At 39.9% G+C, this 20,671-nt stretch overlaps 1 protein-coding gene across 2 annotated transcripts in view; it reads left to right on the forward strand.

The window, feature by feature from the left end:
• The window catches only part of cacna2d3a (calcium channel, voltage-dependent, alpha 2/delta subunit 3a), a 950,991-nt gene that overhangs the window by 719,951 nt on the left and 210,369 nt on the right, over positions 1–20,671 (forward strand). For both annotated transcript variants that reach the window (XM_072582307.1, XM_072582308.1), the window contains one exon: positions 13,081–13,161. In XM_072582307.1, the coding sequence (XP_072438408.1) occupies positions 13,081–13,161 (81 nt within the window). The remainder of the gene's footprint in view (positions 1–13,080; positions 13,162–20,671) is intronic.

Consider the following 20,671-nt stretch of genomic DNA (forward strand, 5'->3'; position numbering starts at 1 on the left):
TTTTCTTATTTCCCATTATAAATTCTCCTGTTTGTGGCTGTAATGGATGCACATTTGTCTTTGATTTTTTTCCCCTTTTTCATACCTGTAGAAATGTTTAGAGCCTTTTTTTTGTATGTGGCTTGCTAGTTTATATACATAGCCAACTTCCCTTTATCAGTTCTAGGTTCATCTTCACTGAATTCTAAAATGCTTCCAATCCTCAGGCTTACTATATTTTTAGTAATTTTATAAGCTGCTTCATTTTATCTAATATCATCTTTAGTTTCTTTTATTAGTCACAGTTAACTGACTTTTCCCTTTTTGTTCTTGGGTCTTGAAGGAGTGTATGTTTACTGTAAATAATGCACTATTTCTTTGGATACTAACCATTGCTTGTTGTACATTTAAATGGATTTTTCTAATCCATCACTGCCAACCTGTCCTTCAAAGACAACAAGACATAAGACCACAAGTAAGCTATTCAATTAAATCACCATCGATCTGGTAATCATCAACTTTATTTTCCTGCCTTATCCCCATAACATGTAATCCCCCTTACAGATTAAAATCTAAATATCCCAGCTCTGAATGCAATTAATGACCCAGCCTTCTGTGGTAGAGAATTCTACAAATTCACTACTGTTTGAGAGAACAAATTCCTCTGCATCGCTATATTAAGTGGACAACTCCTTGCTCCTTACTCTGAGAATATGCCCAGACTCCCCCCAGAGGAAACAGTCCCTCTCCATCTACCATGTCAAGCCCCCTTAGGAATCTTACATGTTTCAATAAGGTCGCCTCTTGTTCTTCTAAACTCCAATGAGTAGAAGCCCAATCTACTCAACCTTTCCATAACCAGAATCAATCTAGTGAACCATCGCTGACTACCTCCAACTCCAAAACTGACCAGAACTAATAAATTCCTTTGTTTGGGTTTATAGCCCTAGGTTTGGATTGTGTTACATTATGTTCAAATCTAATGGAAAATTCTATCCTGTTAAATTTTCCCTAAAAGGTTTTTATAATAGGATTATTAATTAGTCCTTTCTCTTCACATAATTTTCCTCAACACACTGCACTAAGAAAATCATCTAGCTGCAGGAATTAATTAACATCTCTATCAAAACTTCCCTTAATCCCTGTTCCCATCTTTTCTGGCATAATGCATAACCACAATTTCTTATCCCTGGAACCAGTCTAGTAAATTGTCACTGGACCCTTCAAGGATCCTTCCATCCTTTCTAAATTACAGTTGTCACATGAAAGGCATTGCAATAAGTAACTGTGAATACTTCACAGCAAAGTGATTCTGCGAAGAGTTTTATAGATTATTTAGATCAGAAAGTTTATATAGAATTAGTCCCTGCATCTATCACACCTTCCCTTTACACTTCTGCATTCATGGTATCCTCTAAATAAACTATAGAATCAAAATAAAAAGTCACATTAAGAAGTTACAGTTGTAATAATATAAATTAAAATTTGCTTTGTCCTTAAGGAATGATGTAATAGTGCCATTGAATGAAATGCCAACTACTGTATATGGAATATGTTGGTCCTCCTAGATTATGTTGTTGTATTATTTTTGACATAGCACAAATAATGCTGATGTCCTCAAGAACCACAAATAATTTTCACTGTATAGTTTATATTTATACACAGACACAGTCAGGTATACAGTCATGCAATCATTACAGTCTGACATTTACCACAAAAAGAAAGCATTTCATTATATCAAATTTATGCCACAGCTGGCACTCTATCCAAAGAGATTAAAACAACAAAAGGTTATCTCTATAAATAAGAATATAACGATTAGCCATAAATATGTTTCATAACTATGTAAATATAGAGGCCTAGGAGATGTACAATGACAGCAGTGTGATTGCACCAGATCATCACACTGGCATTCAGATATGAAATGTAGATCAAAGACTGAGGTTGGCTTCTGTCCAAGGCTGGATTTGCCCCAGTGAATCTGCTGGTCGTACATCAGGTTGGTAGGATAACATATTTTTTACCAGCAAAAGATTTATCTATAAAATCTATTCTGAAATTTTGTTCAAACTGGATTGAAAGCAGCAAATAGGATTTGAGATAAATGCTGATGAACTGAAACTGATGACTAAAACATGAGTAAACAAACTTTTTTTATTGACGTTCAATATTCAAATAGCATCTCATACTGAGAAATGTTGGAAAATAAGCTACCATTAAGTAATTTGCTGAACATGTATTAAATGTCCAATGCTGTCCCATCCATCATACAAATTCATTAAAAATGCCACAGAATAGTCCCAGCTGATCTCTGACCAAAACCATAAATGGTAAACTTTAACTGGCCTAATGACAAAGTATACTGAATCATTTAAGTGTGACGGATAGAGGAAAATAAAACAAGAAGAGTAATGCCACCCACCCTTAACAGAATTAAACAGAGCAACCCAATCCATTCCCCTTTCCCTCATGTTCAAGTCACTCCTTCTTTTATGTCTCATATTTCAAATAATCCATCTTCCTCTCATGACTGATTTCCATGGGGCCTGCTCTTTGCTGTGTGTCTGAAATCCTTCCTCATTTGTCACTATTCCAAGAGTTGCCATTTATTACGATCTCCACGGAGACCAATAATGTTTAAAAAAAGGAATTTGAACTTTCAGGTGCAACCTGAAAGAATGACACATCAAGATTTCACATTTTAAAACTTGTACTGTAACAAATGTTGAAAAGCACGATTGACCAAATGCTGTTTTCTTTTTGTAAAGAAGTTACAGTTCAAAGCATAGAGAAGAACATTCTCCTTTTATGCTTTTCACCTTTTGCTGCCCCTAGGTTGTGGCACCTTCCAATGGGTTACTATATTACCTCCTTCACTTAATAGTAACTTGGAGCACCATCTCCAGGCACTTCTCAGTTTCTTGCATCAGCCACTTGCACTAAAGACTGTTCTAATTATTTTTCCTCCCACAGACAATACCATAACAACTCTCGCAGAATACATGGAGGATTAGAGGATGCATATCTTCAATTAGAAACTGACACCTTCCCACATTCAGTGGCAATGTCTCTCTGTAGACTGCACAAAACTGTTGTCTATTTGTGATATTTATTGATTTTATAGCAAATCCTATAAGCTGATCTCAAAGAGTGGCTTTCCTTAGTCTCTTCCCCATTGCAGCATGAGACTTATTAATTTTACATTGAGTTAGAAATGCTAATTATCTCTGATTCAAATTCCTTTTCATCTTAAAAGTAAATAAACAGTTCTCAACTTAACTATTATAATATTTTTCTTTAACACATTTCTGGGACTTTGGAAGACTGAGGGCTGAGTTTTATCAAAAATGGTCTAAGTCTAAATTTCAATGAATTTGATGGAGTGGTTTACTCTGTGAGCTAAAGAGAGTTTTCTTATGCTATTCTCCATAGCCTCTCATTATCTATGCATGATACCTATAAGACATCCCAATCGCAATGTTGTGCATTTTGCCACCAGCAGATGTACTCCCCAAGACCTCCCTGGATTTCTGACACCAGTGCATTATGTTTAAAATGCGCCAGTGCACCACGTCAAGCATTGTCAATTAGGCTGCTACTGCCTTGTTTCCTGAAGCTCCAGGTTCCTGTTCGTAAAGCGAGAAGCAAGCTTCATTTCCTAGGCGGTTGAGCAGCACAATCTGTAGGGCCATTCTGATGGGTCGCAGCATCAGAAACAGTGTGCAGCTGGACTTCATAAATATCATGTCTGTGGTGTGAGAGCCACTAGGTCTCTGCAATGGAGAATGCAACCACCTCTACGATCAAGGAATGCCACGCTGAAGGGCCCCATTGCCTTTTGTTATTCTTCTGTGGGACCTGGGCATCGCTGGCTGCATTTATTGTCCATCCCCCCTTGAACTGCTACAGTCCACCACTCGCTACATTAATTAATGAAGTGAACAGTAGAAGATTGTTCGAGAAGAGCCTCTATGAGCCATGTGGAGAATTGGGTGCTAAGAATGTCACTCAACAAAATATTTTAAATGAAAATGGGTAAATTCTGCATTTATTTCTAGCAGTGATATTCCCTACATTTTAATGGGTTTGGGATTCTGTTAGCTTCCATTCTTGTTAATCCAGTGCTTCTCTTCAAAGTCTTTGGAATTCTTTCCTCTACTGCTATGGTTTTCATGCAGGCCAATATTCATTTTAAATGCTCCAACTTTATTCCTAATTCCACAATTTCAAGCAAATAATGACACCATCCCTGAGACATAATATTCAGCTGATTGCTACGAAGATCTTGTGAAATAACTCAGTAATAGAATTTCAAAATCTGGAATTTGATCTTCTGCAGTGCTTATTTGAGTATTTCGCTACAGCTTTGCAAGCAAAAGCCAGGAGATTTGTAAACAAGTGGCAAGGAAAATTAAGCATTCAAGTGCAAAAGTTTGAAAGTGAAAATTTAGACATGTGGCATTTCACAAATCTAAACATACAGCTAGAAGAAAACTCAGAAAATACAAAATTTACTATTCTTCAGATGTTGTTAATAAATTTGAGCATTTATACCACTCCCACCAAAGAAAACAAGATATTCAGTAATCAACAACAGAAATTATTAAGTACAGGATTTAAATCCAATATTCTCCCTGTTCTAATCTTCGCTGTGACAGCTGTTTCAGTTTGGCTTTTTACCCAACAGCTTTAATTTATGTTCACAGCAGAAAGGCAGATTTCACAATCTGATATGTCAATGAGGCAAAGCCTGCACACTCACAAGTGCCATGAAAAACATGGCATTAATCCTGGTCTGTTATACATATAGAGACCACGTGAATTGCTGCATCTTTCATGCACTTGCCAAGTGGCTAGGTGAGATTCTGGTTGGGCATTAGTGAATAGAATAGAAAAGCAATTTACTGTCATGTGTATTTTTACAAAAAAAAGTAAGTTTTATAAGTCACTATATCATTGGCACCTAAATTAATGACAGAAGTCATAAATAAGGGAAAAAAAACTAAATGTTCATCATAGTTCAATTAACAACTCCTGGGTCCAGGGTCTGCTGGACAATCAGGCCAAAAGCGCCATGCAGGGCCATGCTGAGACCACCACACTGGACCGACCACCCCACCAAGCCAGTGACTTGCCAATTAAGGGGATTATAGTATGTTAAGCACCTTATTAATGTTGAAAATTGCATCATTAATATTCATCTTCCTATCTTACCAAACATGTTGAACAAGCTAGACATCTTCAGAATTCTCACATGTAAATCAGATCAGATACCTAGTGATTTCAGGTCACTGTTTGCTCCAAAGCATCTTCGTTTTGGACAACAGGCACAAACATCTCAGAGCATGCCTAATGTGTAGACATTGGCATCCAAAATGTGCCAACCTGTCAGAACCCTCATGGCAGATCTCCAGTTGACTTATAGAATGCTTTTGTAATTCAATACTGCACTTCAGGCTGCACCAGTAACTGTCATTGTAAGGCAGCAGAAAGGACACTGTGCACTCAGGGGCACAAACGCAGCACGTGGACTGGTCCATGAGTTCTTTGCTTGCTCTCTTAGAGTTCATTCACTTTGATCCTACCTGGATGCTACATGACAGTATCCCTGCTATGCATTGCCCATATCACTTCTGTTTTGCCTTGCTATTTAGCACAGACACAAAATCAGGAATCTTGTCATTTTTGTCAGCATTCTGAAGTTGTCATGAGGCATAGCCTTCCATTAGGGTTTCAATGTAGTAAGTCAAGGGCAGTCCCCAACATCAGTCAAGGGTTTGGACACAGTCAGCCACCCAGGGCTATACATATCAAGGCTGAGAAGCTAAATGTCCGAGAGCCTACCACCTGGCTTGAGTCTTTCTGCACTACAGTGCGCTGTTATCCTCCTGGAATGAGAGAAAGGCAGTATTAAGTAAGATGAAAGTGTGTGGCACACCTGTAGCATTTGATGCAGGTGGGGAGATGGAGTGGGCAAGTGAGTCAGCAGCGGAGAGGTTTATTAATGTCGAGAAGGGGTGGATGAGAGCAAGTGGGAAATGTGTCAAACGCAATAGTGTGAGTACTACTGAATGATCCTGGATCAGAGGTGAATGCAATTGGTCATTTGCCTTCTTCCTTCACTGCTGGACATTCCTCCAATTACCTGACAGCGCAATGATCAGGGGAGTAACCTTGGATCTGGCTGGCAGGGTCTGATGGTAAGACATCTGCTGGTCCTGCAAGAATACTCCCCACTTGCCTGGATTGGTGCAGCTCCAACAACACTTGAGAAGCTTGAGACCATCCAGGACAAGGCATTTGATTGGCATCACATCCACAGGGATCCACTCCCTGCACCACCATAGCATAGTAGTAGCAGTGCGTACAATTTTCAAGATGCATTGCAAAAATTTACCAAGGCTCCTTAGACAGCACCTTCAAAACCCATAACCATTACAAACTTGAAAGACAAGAACAGAAAACAAATGGGAACACCGTCATGTGCAAGCTCACCTCCTAACTGCGCATTATCCTGACTTGGAAATATTTCACTGTTCCTTTAACGTTGATGGGTCAAAATCTTGGAATTCTCCCCCTTGTGTCATTGTGGATATACCTACATCTAGTGGATTTAGTGGTTCAAAAAGGCAGTACACCACCACATTCCCAAGGGCAATTAGGGAAAAGTAATAAATGCTAGCCTGAGCAGCAATGCCCACATGTTCTGAATGAAAGAAAAACTAATATCTGTATTGGTCTTGCAAGTTATTCAGTTTAAGAGCAATTAAAGTCAAGCCATAAATGCTGGCTTACCAGTAATGCCTACATACCAAAAAAAACCAAATTGGAGACAAAAAGCCACCTTCTTCCTTCTCGACATCAAATTTCCACTTTCACCAATTCCCAACTTGGGCAATGCTTGTGGTGCCCACTTTCTATGACCACTCATTTAATAAATGCAAATAATTAATAAAATGGTAGTACTTGCCTGGAAGATTGCAACTCCCAAAACATTCATGAACTATCAACGATCAGTGGTACACTTAAATATCATTTCATTCGTGATATTAAATATCAATACAATCCACCTTCGACATGCAATTGCTGCAATGTGTACCATCGACAAGATGCACTGCAACAGTTCAACAAAACTCTTTCAATAGCATCTTCCAAATGCAAGACCTCTACCACCTAGAAAAACAAGGACAGTAAATGCATAAAAGCACAATTTCCTGAAACTTGCCACCAAGTCACCCATCGTGTGGCTTAGAAATATATTTTTGTTTCATTGCTTTTGCTGAGCCCAAATTTCAGAACTAATTTCTCAATAGCATTGTCAGTATTTACACTGCAAGAAAGTGGCTCACCAGGAGATGAGCAAATGCTCACACCACTTGAATGAATTTTAAAAATATGCAGACGCAGTAAGGCACATTGAGATATGAAAACTGCAATATTGGATTCCCACAATATATATGTTGTCATAAAACAAAACGTTGACCTGAAATACTTAGAGTCATAGAGTCATAGAGATGTACAGCATGGAAACAGACCCTTCAGTCCAACACATCCATGCCGACCAGATATCCCAACCCTATCTAGTCCCACCTGCCAGCACCCGGCCCATATCCCTCCAAACCCTTCCTATTCATATACCCATCCAAATGCCTCTTAAATATTGCAATTGTACCAGCCTCCACCACATCCTCTGGCAGCTCATTCCATACACGTACCATCTTCTGCGTGAAAAGGTTGCCCCTTAGGTCTCTTTTATATCTTTCCCCTTTCACCCTAAAATATGCCCTCTAGTTCTGGACTCGCTGACCCCATGGAAAAGACTTTGCTTATTTATCCTATCCATGCCCCTTATGATTTTATAAACCTCTATAAGGTCACCCCTCAGCCTCCGACGCTCCAGGGAAAACAGCCGCAGCCTGGTCAGCCTCTCCCTGTAGCTCAGGTCCTCCAACCCTGGCAACGTCCTTGTAAATCTTTTCTGAACCCTTTCAAGTTTCACAACATCTTTCCGATAGGAAGGAGACCAGAATTGCATGCAATATTCCAACAGTGACCTAACCAATGTCCTGTACAGCCGCAACATGACCTTCTAACTCCTGTACTCAATACTCTGATCAATAAAGGAAAGCATGCTAAACGCCTTCTTCACTATCCTATCTACCTGTGATTCCACTTTCAAGGAGCTATGAACCTGCATTCCAAGGTCTGTTTGTTCAGCAACACTCCCTAGGACCTTACCATTAAGTGTATAAGTCCTGCTAAGATTTGCTTTCCCAAAATGCAGCACCTCGCTTTTATCTGAATTAAACTCCATCTGCCACTTCTCAGCCCATTGGCCCATCTGGTCAAGATCCTTTTGTAATGTGAGGTAAACCTCTTCGCTGTCCAATACACCTCCAGTTTTGGTGTCATCTGCAAACTTACTAACTGTACCTCTTATGCTCGCATCCAAATCATTTATGTAAATGACAAAAAGTAGAGGGTCCAGCACCGATTCTTGTGGCACTCCACTGGTCACAGGCCTCCAGTCTGAAAAACAACCCTCCACCACCACCCTCTGTCTTCTACCTTTGAGCCAGAATGGCTAGTTCTCCCTGTATTCCATGAGATCTAACCTTGCTCATCAGTCTCCGATGGGGAACCTTGTCGAACGCCTTACTGAAGTCCATATAGATCACTGGATTAGTGGTGCTGGAAGAGCACAGCAGTTCAGGCAGCATCCAACGAGCAGCAAAATCGACATTTCGGGCAAAAGCCCTTCATCAGTCCTGATGAAGGGCTTTTGCCCGAAACGTCGATTTCGCTGCTCGTTGGATACTGCCTGAACTGCTGTGCTCTTCCAGCACCACTAATCCTGTATTTGCATTCCAGCATCTGCAGTCATTGTTTTTACCCCATATAGATCACATCTACTGCTCTGCCCTCATCAATCTTCTTTGTTACTTCATCAAAAAACTCAATCAAGTTTGTGAGACATGATTTCCCACGCACAAAGCTATGTTGACTATCCCGAATCAGTCCTTGCCTTTCCAAATACATGTACATCCTGTCCCTCAGGATTCCCTCCAACAACTTGCCCACCACCAAGGTCAGACTCACTGGTCTATAGTTCCCTGGCTTGTCCTTACCACTCTTTTTAAACAGTGGACCACGTTTGCCAACCTCCAGTCTTCCGGCACCTCACCTGTGACTATCAATGATACAAATATCTCAGCAAGAAGCCCAGCAATCACTTCTCTAGCTTCCCACAGAGTTCTCGGGTACACCCGATCAGGTCCTGGGGAGTTATCCACCTTTAACCATTTCAAGACATCCAGCACTTCCTCCTCTGTAATCTGGACACTTTGCAAGATGTCACCATCTATTTCCCTACATTCTATATCTTCCATATCCTTTTCCACAGTAAATATTGATGCAAAATATTCATTTAGTATCTCCCCCATTTTCTGTGGCTCTACACAAAGGCCACCTTACTGATCTTTGAGGGGCTCTGTTCTCTCCCTAGTTATCCTTTTGTCCTTAATATATTTGTAAAACCCCTTTGGATTCTCCTTAATTCTATTTGCCAAAGCTATCTCATGTCCCCGTTTTGCCCTCCTGATTTCCCTCTTAAGTATACTCCTACTTTCTTTATACTCTTCTAAGGATTCACTCGATCTATCCTGTCTATACCTGACATATGCTTCCTTCTTTTTCTTAACCAAACCCCCAATTTCTTTAGTCATCCAGCATTCCCTATAGTTACCAGCCTTCCCTTTCACCCTGACAGGAATATACTTTCTCTGGATTCTTGTTATCTCATTTCTGAAGGCATTCAATTTTCCAGCCGTCCCTTTACCTGCGATCATCTGCCTCCAATCAGCTTTTGAAAGTTCTTGCCTAATGCCATCAAAATTGGCCTTTCTCCAATTTAGAACTTCAACTTTTAGATCGGGTCTATCCTTTTCCATCATTATTTTAAAACGAATAGAGTTAAGGTCACTGGCCCCAAAGTGCTCCACCACTACACCTCAGTCACCTGCCCTGCCTTATTTCCCAAGAGTAGGTCAAGTTTTACACCTTCTCTAGTAGGTACATCCACATACTGAATCAGAAAATTGTCTTGTACACACTTAAGAAATTCCTCTCCATCTAAACCTTTAACACTACGGCAGTCTCAGTCTATGTTTGGAAAGTTAAAATCCCCTACCATAACCACCCTATTATTCTTACAGATAGCTGAGATCTCCTTACAAGTTTGTTTCTCAATTTCCCTCTGACTATTGGGGGTCTATAATACAATCCCAATAAGGTGATCATCCCTTTCTTATTTCTCAGTTCCACCCAAATAACTTCCCTGGATGTACTTCTGGGAATATCCTCCCTTAGCACAGCTGTAATGCTATCCCTTATCAAAAATGTCACTCCCCCTCCTCTTTTGCCTCCCTTTCTATCCTGGAACATTCAGCTACCAGTCTTGTATCCTGGAACATTCAGCTGCCAGTCTTGCCCATCCCTGAGCCATGTTTCCATAATTGCTATGATATCCCAGTCCCATGTTCCTAACCATGCCCTGAGTTCATCTGCCTTCCCTGTTAAGCCCCTTGCATTGAAATTAAATGCAGTTTAATTTATTAGTCCTACCTTGTCCTTGCCTGCCCTGACTGTTTGACTCACTTCTGTTCTCAGCTGTACTCGTCTCAGATTGATCTCTTTCCTCACCATCTCCCTGGGTCCCACCTCCCCCCCCCCCCCACCCCAAACCAACTTACTAGTTTAAATCCTCCTGAGCAGCTCTAGCAAATTTTCCTGCCAGTATATTAGTCCCCTTCCAATTTAAGTGCAATCCGTCCTTCTTGTACAGGTCACTTCTACCCCAAAAGAGATTCCAATGATCCAAAAATGTGAATCCTTCTCCCATACACCAGCTCCTCAGCCATGCATTCATCTGCTCTATCCTCCTATTGTTGCCCTCACTAGCTCGTTGCACTGGGAGTAATCCAGATATTACTACCCTTGAGGACCTCCTTTTTAAAATTCTACCTAAGTCTCTATAATCTCCCTTCAGAGTCTCAACCTTTTCCCTTCCAATGTCGTTGGTTCCAATGTGGACAATGACCTCCTGCTGGCCCCTCTCCCCCGTGAGAACATTCTGCACCCTCTCTGAGACATCCTTGATCCTGGGACCAGGGAAACAACACACCATTCTGCTTTTTCTCTGCTGGCCACAGAAATGTCTGTTTGTATCTCAGACTACAGAATCCCCTAACACAATTGATCTCTTGGAAGCCGATGTACCCCTTGTTGCATTAGAGCCAGTCTCAATACCAGAAACTTGGCTGTTTGTGCTACGTTCCCCTGAGAATCCATCACCCCCTACATTTTCCAAAACAGCATACCTGTTTGAAATGGGTATATCCACAAAAGATTCCTGCTCTAGCTGCCTACCTCTCTTACCCTTCCTGGAGTTAACCCATCTATGTGACTGTATCTGAGACTTTCCCCCCTTTCTATAACTGCCATCCATCACATACTGTAGCGGTTGCAAATTCCTCATCGCTTCTATTTGTCTCTCCAACCGATCCACTCAATCTGATAAGATTTGCATCCAACAGCATTTATGGCAGATATAATCCGCAGTAACCCTTAAACTCTCTTTAAACTCCCACATCTGACAAGAAGTACATATCACTGCAAAGGCCATTTTTGCTCCTTCACAATCTACAGACCCAGAAAATAACACCGTCTTATTCCTCCACAAACACTGCCCCAGGTTAAATTAATAGCTACGGCTTATATTTTAAGTTTAATCAAGAGACTTATCTCCAAAAACATATAATCAAGAAAGAACCCACTGTACCCACTACTGCAGCCTTTCTATTGGACAGACTTAAAACAACAACTTGCCCAACATTTCTCTAATTCTGAAATTGACAAAACATGGTAAATTACTTTAATAGAGCTTCTGATAGCTCTCTCTGTTTGAAGCAACATGATTGACTCCAGACTTCAAGGTTACTTGAAACCTTAAATGTCTTGTTATTTAAAGAAGGTCCATTTAATCAAAAGATACAATTTTTCTCAGTGGCCATGCAGTTGAAAAATTAACAATTTTGATACTTTGTAATTAAGAAATGAACAACAGTCCACTGGCCAGGTTTTGTTCTATGTATTTTTAATAACTGTAAGCAGTAAAAGCAATAAGTGAAGAGCTCTTGTGATGCAATGGTTATGTCGCTACCTTTGAGGCTGGAGGCTTGGGTTCAAGTCCCATTGCTCCAGAGGTGTGTACTAACATCTCTGAACAGGTTAAGTAGGAAAATAGGTTAAATAAACAAAACAATAGCTGACGGTCTCATTGTGAGCTGAAATTAAATTATAAAATATCCATTGTCCGTCATCAGATTATTAATTTGTTTAACTTGAGTTCAAGATTTTTGGGGCTTCCAACAAGTTGACCTGATTATGACCCTTTTGCTACAAATTATCAAGAACACAGGCTGAAGTCAATTAAAAAATAAATTAATACTACAGCTATTATAAAATTTGCAATGAAAACTTATTGTTAGATTGATATCTGGAATTGGGTCAGAAAGAATGAATGCATGTTTAATAATGTACAAGAGCTACATGTGGTGTTGGGAAGAAGTCTAAAATCAAATAATCACACATGGATTCTAAATGAAGCAATCTTGATGAATCAAGTAGCTGCTTCACGCTGTCAATTTTCCCACATTATTGTCATGGAAGCAACAACAATGAACTAACGGTGGCACAGCAGTTAGCACTGCTGCTTCACAGCACCAGAGACCTGGGTTCAATTCCCACCTCAGGCGACTGACTGTGTGGAGTTTGCACATTCTCCCTGTGTCTGCGTGGCTTTCCTCTGGATGCTCCGGTTTCCTCCCACAGTCCAAAAATGTGTCGGTAAGGTGAATTGGCCATGCTAAATTGCCCGTAGTGTTAGGTGAGGGGATAAATATAGGGGAGTGGGTCGGTGTGGACTTGTTGAGCCGGAGGGCTTGTTTCCATACTGTAAGTAATCTTAAAAAACTTCCGAAGAAGATTGATGATGTATGCATTTTCCTTTGAAACTAATAAAATGAATATTCATTTTGATAGATACAGAAAATAAAAGCAATGTTGTGACAGCGAGCACAACTGTGCAGCTTTTGGACAACAGAAAATCACCAGTAGTTGCAGGTAAGGATTTTTAAAATTCTTATGAACCAGCATGTTTGTTTCCATACAGTCTGAACAATAGAAAATCTCTCCATGGAGGGTAGCTACACCAATCCTATCCTCCTAACAAGGAGATGCACATAAATGAGATGTGGATCAGGATTGTTTTACTATTCTATTTAAAACAGGTATGCTCATTGCATCAAGCTCTGCATTTTCACCACCTATCTTGACCTTTCCAGTATTTCTTAATACCCATCTCTTTGACAAAAGTTTTTGGTCATTCTCCTAATATAATTCATTGCACTCAAGATCTAATAATTCATTGCCCTCAACATCTAATTTTAGCTGATTAAACTTCTGTGAAAATCTTTGAAACATTTTTCTCCATTAAAGCCATTAATTAAGTGCATGCTATTGTAGTGTTATCCGACTGATCTTTCCCCTATTACATTGATATAAAATTCTTTTTCAAACTGTTGCAAGTATTCAATTCATGGTTCGTATCCTTTAATATATGATTTTTAGTTTTAGGCATTAAAGTTTAACAGTAAACATGCTATTGAAACAGCTTGAAATATAGTGCATTTAGAAAGTTGGGGTCATGTTGCCTTAAGAGGTGAATACTTAGGAAGGCATGGTAATTAAAATGCTCAACCTCTTCGTGTTTTCCAGAATACCTAAGATAAATGGCAGCTCAGAAGGTCATCCATGTTTGTTTAATAGAATCAGAATAGAAAATATGGTGGTAATAAAAAAGTACGTGGCTTACTTAGCTGGAGAAGCACGTCAGCAAAGTTTGTAGTTATAGTAGCCTTGAGGTGTTTGAGTTAAATTTATTTAAAAGCATTCAGCAAGCTTTAAAGGCCAGGTTAAAGACAGCCCACAGCAGGCTATGTTGATACTTAGAAATTTACCTCAATTTATCTGTGTGTTAGCTGGAAGAAATTATTTGCCATTTGAAGCTGAGAGAATTCAGAAGCAGAAATGGCTAGGCAGCACAGTAGACTCTGGCAGTCAGGTCACAAGGCATACCTGGGAGTCATTGATAGTTCAGTGTGTTTGAGAGTGGGGTGAAGGAAGTCGACAAGCAATATTTATTTGATGTAGCTCAAAAAGACTTTACCTTAGAAAAACTCAGTGACAGCTTCATCAAGCTGTTCACATAGAGACTAGCTGTTCACTAAAACTGTAATTGTGCAGGTAATTAGATGCTTGGGAGCGGTCTCAGAGTCATGGGGAACTCAGTACTGTATTTGGAGAAGAGAGTTAACTACTGCATTTTAGGGTAGTCTGTGTTGGGAAGATGCTTCAAGGAATTCCAAAGCCAAATCTTGATAACTGAAAAATTAGAATCATTTTTGAAGAAGACAAAGTTTTAATAGAATTTGGTGAGCCACAGTATCATTAATGTCTGGTAAACATATGGCCAGGTAGCATTGACTATCTTAAGTGTGTTCAGCCACAGTTGACAGATAGCTCATACTTACCTCATGTTAACATCTAAATTTTGTATATTCAGTGTATTTGGTTTTGAATCAATATCTTACTGTTCAGTATACTTATTAATCATTATTATTTATACTCATTGTTCAAACAATAATGGTTATTTTCAACATTTTAAATCAATCTTGCTGCTTTTCTTTTCTTATCCTTGGCTCTCCTACACATTAAATTCTTTAAATGAAATGGTTTGTCAAACCAGATCAATACAAAGATTCAGTTTGTCCAGTATTCACATAATTGGGCCCATAATAATTTGTCAGAGTCATCCAGTATCTTCTCATCTCATCTCCACAATCACCTCTACCCATGGTCCCATAATAGCTTTTTGTTGCTCTAACTCTGAACCATCATGTATTGTCTATCCCTCACTATCAGAACTTTCAGGTGTCCTCCTCTACTCCTTTGCTAAACACTTCACTTGCTCTCAGTTTTCCCACCCCAACTTTTCCAAAACCTGTATGCTTAATCGAGCCACATTCACCTGTCCTAATTTCAATATTGAATGCATGCCTTCTTTGCTAAAAGCCTAACATAAGTTTAAATTTGACTGCAACCTCCAATCTCTCTGTGTAAGTTTAATTTAAAATATATTTCTTATATTTCTCAGAATTTCCCATGTAATGAAATATGTTTTGGTGTGCTAAGACCTATGTGAGGAAAAATTACTCTAATTTAATGTTGTGAAAATTAAAAGCAACTTTTTCAACTCACATCAACACTTAGTACTTTAAGGTGGATTGCATCATTTTTTCCAGTTCTTGCCTCAGGCTAGATCAGAGATACTTTGAATTGAACCCAACTTCGTTTACAATATTCAATACTGTACCAAGACTGTTGCTTTCAATTACTGGGTGATACCCTTCCATTCCATGTCTCAGGTGTTGCCCAACCACATTTATGGCTATCCTTGCTTGCCTTCAGTCTGACTCAACTAAATACCATTTAAGGTGGCATGAGCCACATTGTCAATGAAGAAAGGTCTTACTTTTTCCCGTATCAAGTCCTTGTCTAACATCATCAATTCTTGATGGCCCAGTCATTTATTTCAGAACTGTTTGTCTTCAAATGCCCTCCATATCTTTAACTCACTCTTCTCAGCAATCTCCTGTACATTCACCCATTACTCCACTGAATTTAATTTTTGCTCCTATGACCTGGTCTCTGTATTTATCTCTGCATGTATTTTGAAACTTCTTTCTTAAAATGCTCTTTTCTATTTCAATTAGATCTCTATTTTTTCAGCTTCATATTAATCATTATCTATCACTTTATACAAGCATGTATAAAGATGCTTGTAAATATCTTTCTGTAAGTGAAGAATAAGGTTTACATTTTACTTGCTGCTATTCAAGCTCAAGAATTTCAAAGCAGTTCTCTGACAGAAAGCAGCAAAATTGCTATTTGATACAAACGTGTTTGTGCTGATGATCATTGACTGCCTAAGATATTAAAGATTGAAGGTGATTTAAATGGTGTATTAGGAGTTTGGAAGGAATAGTTGGGGTCGATAACGGGTCTGTGGGGAAATAGCATGATATGGAAGCAGAAAGATTTTGAGGAAAAGGAGGCCAAATGTTATCATGTAAAGCTGGGAGAAGCAGGAATGGCCCTTTTTCCCTCATGAAAAAAAGCAAAACACTTACCTTCAATGATACCTTCTGACTCCCATCTTTTCTATTTGATTTACTAAGTGGTGAGACTGCTCCAGCTTCTCCAGCCAAGGTTGGAGTTGCAAATGTAGTCTGGGTCTAATGATTCCTTCACGCTCATATCTGTATACTTGAAGAAGAACCCCATCAGTTTTGAATAGGTCTTTTACCACCTGTTCAGAATAGTCAGTTAAAATTCAAGGCATACAGATTTAGACAGTATAAGGCCTATGTCACTTCGTTAACACCTCATTTCCATTGGGTAGCTAGGCACTAAACAAAAAGGCTAAAAACTACTTATATTCTGCACTACAGTTTAACCACATAATTGATTCAAAATGTGACCAATTAAGCAAAATTCATACAATTTATCAACTTAGTTACTTGTCTACTTTTAACAAAATTAGTATATTTCAAAATGATCACTGAAAATTATAGTGAAGCAATTGAAAGCTTAGCATGTCCTGTTTTAAGTAATGCACTACGTATTTCATTGACCTTGTTTTATATTAGCTTTATTGGTATCTTTATTTTAAACTGAAGATAGGTTTCAATGGAGTGTAGCTCAGTATTATGTAAATACAGCCATTAAAAGCAAATCAAAATGTTCAACAGCTTGTTCTAAAAACAATATACATTGTTGTCCCACCATATTTAAAGTTCAGTTTCACTTATTAATCCAGTGAGGCATCATGTCATAGTTCAAAACTATTGTATTTCACTCAATGTGAGAGCTTTGAATATTTTGAATGGCAATAAATATTAACACATGCTAACATCATGGTTCAGTTAGCACTGCTGCCTCACAGCGCCAGGAACCCGGGTTTGATTCCTGCCTTGGATGACTATCTGTGAGGAGTTTGCACACTCTCCCTGTGTCTGCGTGGGTTTCCTCTGATGCTCCAGTTGCTTCCCACAATCCAAAGATGTGCAGGTCAGGTGAATTGGTCATGCTAAATTGCTCATAGTGTTAGGTGCATTAGTCAGAGGGAAATAGGTCTGGGTGGCTTACTCTTCGGAGGGTCAGTGTGGACTGGTTGGGCCGAAGGGCCTGTTTCCACACTGTAGGTAATCTAATCTAATTACTGCTCATGTATTATCATGAACCAAGTCTTCTTCTTCCAGTTCAGGATATACATTTTCATCACTTCCTAGGAGACCAAACCAAATGGAGGCAAAAACTGTGGGAAGGATTATAGCATTTTGAGACACAGGGATGACAAAATAAAGAGAACAATCAAGAGTGATGAAAAATCCATGATGTGAACCAATAATACACAACCATCCATTCCACAAGACAACAAATCTCCGATATGCCATAAAGTTTGCAGTTTACTATGTCATTTAGAACATAGAACATAGAAGAATACAGCGCAGTACAGGCCCTTCGGCCCTCGATGTTGCGCCGATCAAAGCCCACCTAACCTACACTAACCCACTATCCTCCATATACCTATCCAATGCCCGCTTAAATACCCATAAAGAGGGAGAGTCTACTACTGCTACTGGCAGGGCATTCCATGAACTTACGACTCGCTGAGTGAAGAACCTACCCCTAACATCAGTCCTATATCTACCCCCCCTTAATTTAAAGCTATGCCCCCTTGTAATAGCTGACTCCATACGTGGAAAAAGGTTCTCACTGTCAACCCTATCTAACCTCCTAATCATCTTGTACACCTCTATCAAATCACCCCTAAACCTTCTTTTCTCCAATGAAAACAACCCCAAGTGCCTCAGCCTTTCCTCATAGGATCTTCCTACCATACCAGGCAACATCCTGGTAAACTTCCTCTGCACCCGTTCCGTGCCTCCACATCCTTCCTATAGTATGGTGACCAAAACTGCACACAATATTCCAGATGCGGCCGCACCAGAGTCTTATACAACTGCAGCATGACCTCAGGACTCCGGAACTCAATTCCTCTACCAATAAAAGCCAGTACGCCATATGCCTTCTTCACTGCACTATTTACCTGGGTGGCAACTTTCAGAGATCTGTGTACATGGACACCAAGATCCCTCTGCTCTTCCACACTACCAAGTAGTCTACCATTAGCTCAGTAATCCATCTTTTTATTACTCTTACCAAAGTGAATCACTTCACACTTAGCTACATTGAACTCCATTTGCCACCTTTCTGCCCAGCTCTGCAGCTTCTCTATATCCCGCTGTAACCTGCCATATCCTTCCTCACTGTCTACAACTCCTCCGACTTTTGTATCATCCGCAAACTTGCTCACCCAACCTTCTAACCCTTCCTCCAGGTCATTTATAAAAATGACAAACAGCAATGGTCCCAAAACAGATCCTTGCGGAACACCGCTAGTGACGGCACTCCAAGATGAACCTTTGCCATCAACTACTACCCTCTGTCTTCTTCCAGAGAGCCAATTCCTAATCCAAACCTCCAACTCACCCTCAATGCCATATCTCTGTATTTTCTGCAGTAGCCTACCATGGGGGACCTTATCAAACGCCTTACTAAAATCCATATATACCACATCTACCGCTTTCCCCTCATCTACCTCCTTAGTCACTTTCTCAAAGAATTCAATAAGGTTTGTGAGGCACGACCTGCCCTTCACAAAACCATGCTGACTATCCTTGATCACATTATTCCTATCCAAATGTTCATAAATCCTATCCCTTACAATTCTCTCTAAGACTTTGCCCACAACAGAAGTGAGACTCACTGGCCTATAGTTACTAGGATTATCCCTACTCCCCTTCTTGAACAAGGGAACCATGTTTGCTAGCCTCCAGTCCGCTGGCACTACTCCTGTCGACAAAGAGGACACAAAAATCAAGGCCAATGGCTCTGCAATCTCCTCCCTTGCTTCCCAGAGAATCCTAGGATAAATGCCATCAGGCCCAGGGGACTTATCTATTTTCACCCTTGCCAGAATTTCCAACACCTCTTCTCTACATATCTCAAAGCCATCCATTCTACTTATTCGTGCCTCAGTATTCATATCGACAACAATGTCCTGTTCCTGAGTGAATACTGACGAAAAGTATTCATTCAGCGCCTCCCCAATCTCTTCAGCCTCCACACGCAACTTCCCATTACTATCCTTGATTGGACCTATTCCTTCCCTAGTCATTCTTTTATTCCTGACATACCTATAGAAAGCCTTAGGGTTTTCCCTAATCCTACCCACTAAGGACCTTTCATGTCCTCTCCTTGCTGCTCTTAGCTCTCTCTTCAGGTCCTTCCGGGCTACCTTATAACTCTCAATCGCCCCTATTGAACCTTCACGCCTCATCTTTACAAAGGCCGCCCTCTTCCATTTAACAAGGGATTCCAACTCCTTATTAAACCACGGCTCCCTCACACGACCCTTTCCTCCCTGCCTGATAGGTACGTACTTATCAAGGACACTCAATAGTTGCTCCTTGAACAAGTTCCACATATCAATTACGCTCTTGCCTTGGAATCTACTTTTCCAATCCACACATCCTAAATCATGCCTCAACGCATCATAATTTCCCTGCCCCCAGCTATAACTCTTGCCCTGTAGTACACACTTATCCCTCTCCATCACTAGAGTAAAAATCACCGAATTGTGGTCACTGTCCCCAAAGTGCTCACCTACCTCTAGTTCTAATACCTGGCCTGGTTCGTTACCCAGAACCAAATCCAGTATGGCCTCACCTCTTGTTGGCTTATCTACATATTGTGTCAGGAAACTCTCCTGCACACATTGCACAAACACTGACCCATCTAACGAACTTGAGCTATAGCTTTCCCAATCAATATCAGGAAAGTTAAAGTCTCCCATAACAATCACCCTATTACTGTCACTCTTCTCCTGAATCATCTTCGCAATCCTTTCTTCAACGATTCTAGGACTATTAGGAGGCCTGTAAAAGACTCCTAACAGGGTGACCTCACCTCTCCTATTCCTAACCTCAACCCAAACTACCTCAGCTGGCAAATCTTCGTCCATGAATTTAATGAACTCTAGATAAATATCTAAAAATAAAGTTAGGACAATCTAACTTTTTTATGAGCATAAGGGTTAGGAGCAGGAGCAAGCCACTTGTCTCCCTATCTGTGTCATTTAATAAATTTATGGTTGATGTGTTTACTCCACATTCCCACCTACTCCTGATAATCTACACAAAACCTGGCCTGAAATTTTATGATTCAATGATGTTTTAGATTCAATAAATGCTAATGGCACAGTATTGCACAAGTAATACATTTCATCCAAAGAAGTTTCATTCAAAGGGTAATGATTTTGTGTATTAGGATTGCTAAATACATTTTTGTAACTGAGCAGAAATTTCACCACATTTATTGGTTTGCGCAATCTAGGTTAAATTTTTATGAATCAGCATGTGCAAAGCATTTTGCCCTATGGCCACTT

Source organism: Chiloscyllium punctatum, chromosome 12 (genome assembly GCF_047496795.1).
Source record: "Chiloscyllium punctatum isolate Juve2018m chromosome 12, sChiPun1.3, whole genome shotgun sequence".
NCBI classification, from domain to species: Eukaryota; Metazoa; Chordata; class Chondrichthyes; order Orectolobiformes; family Hemiscylliidae; genus Chiloscyllium; species Chiloscyllium punctatum.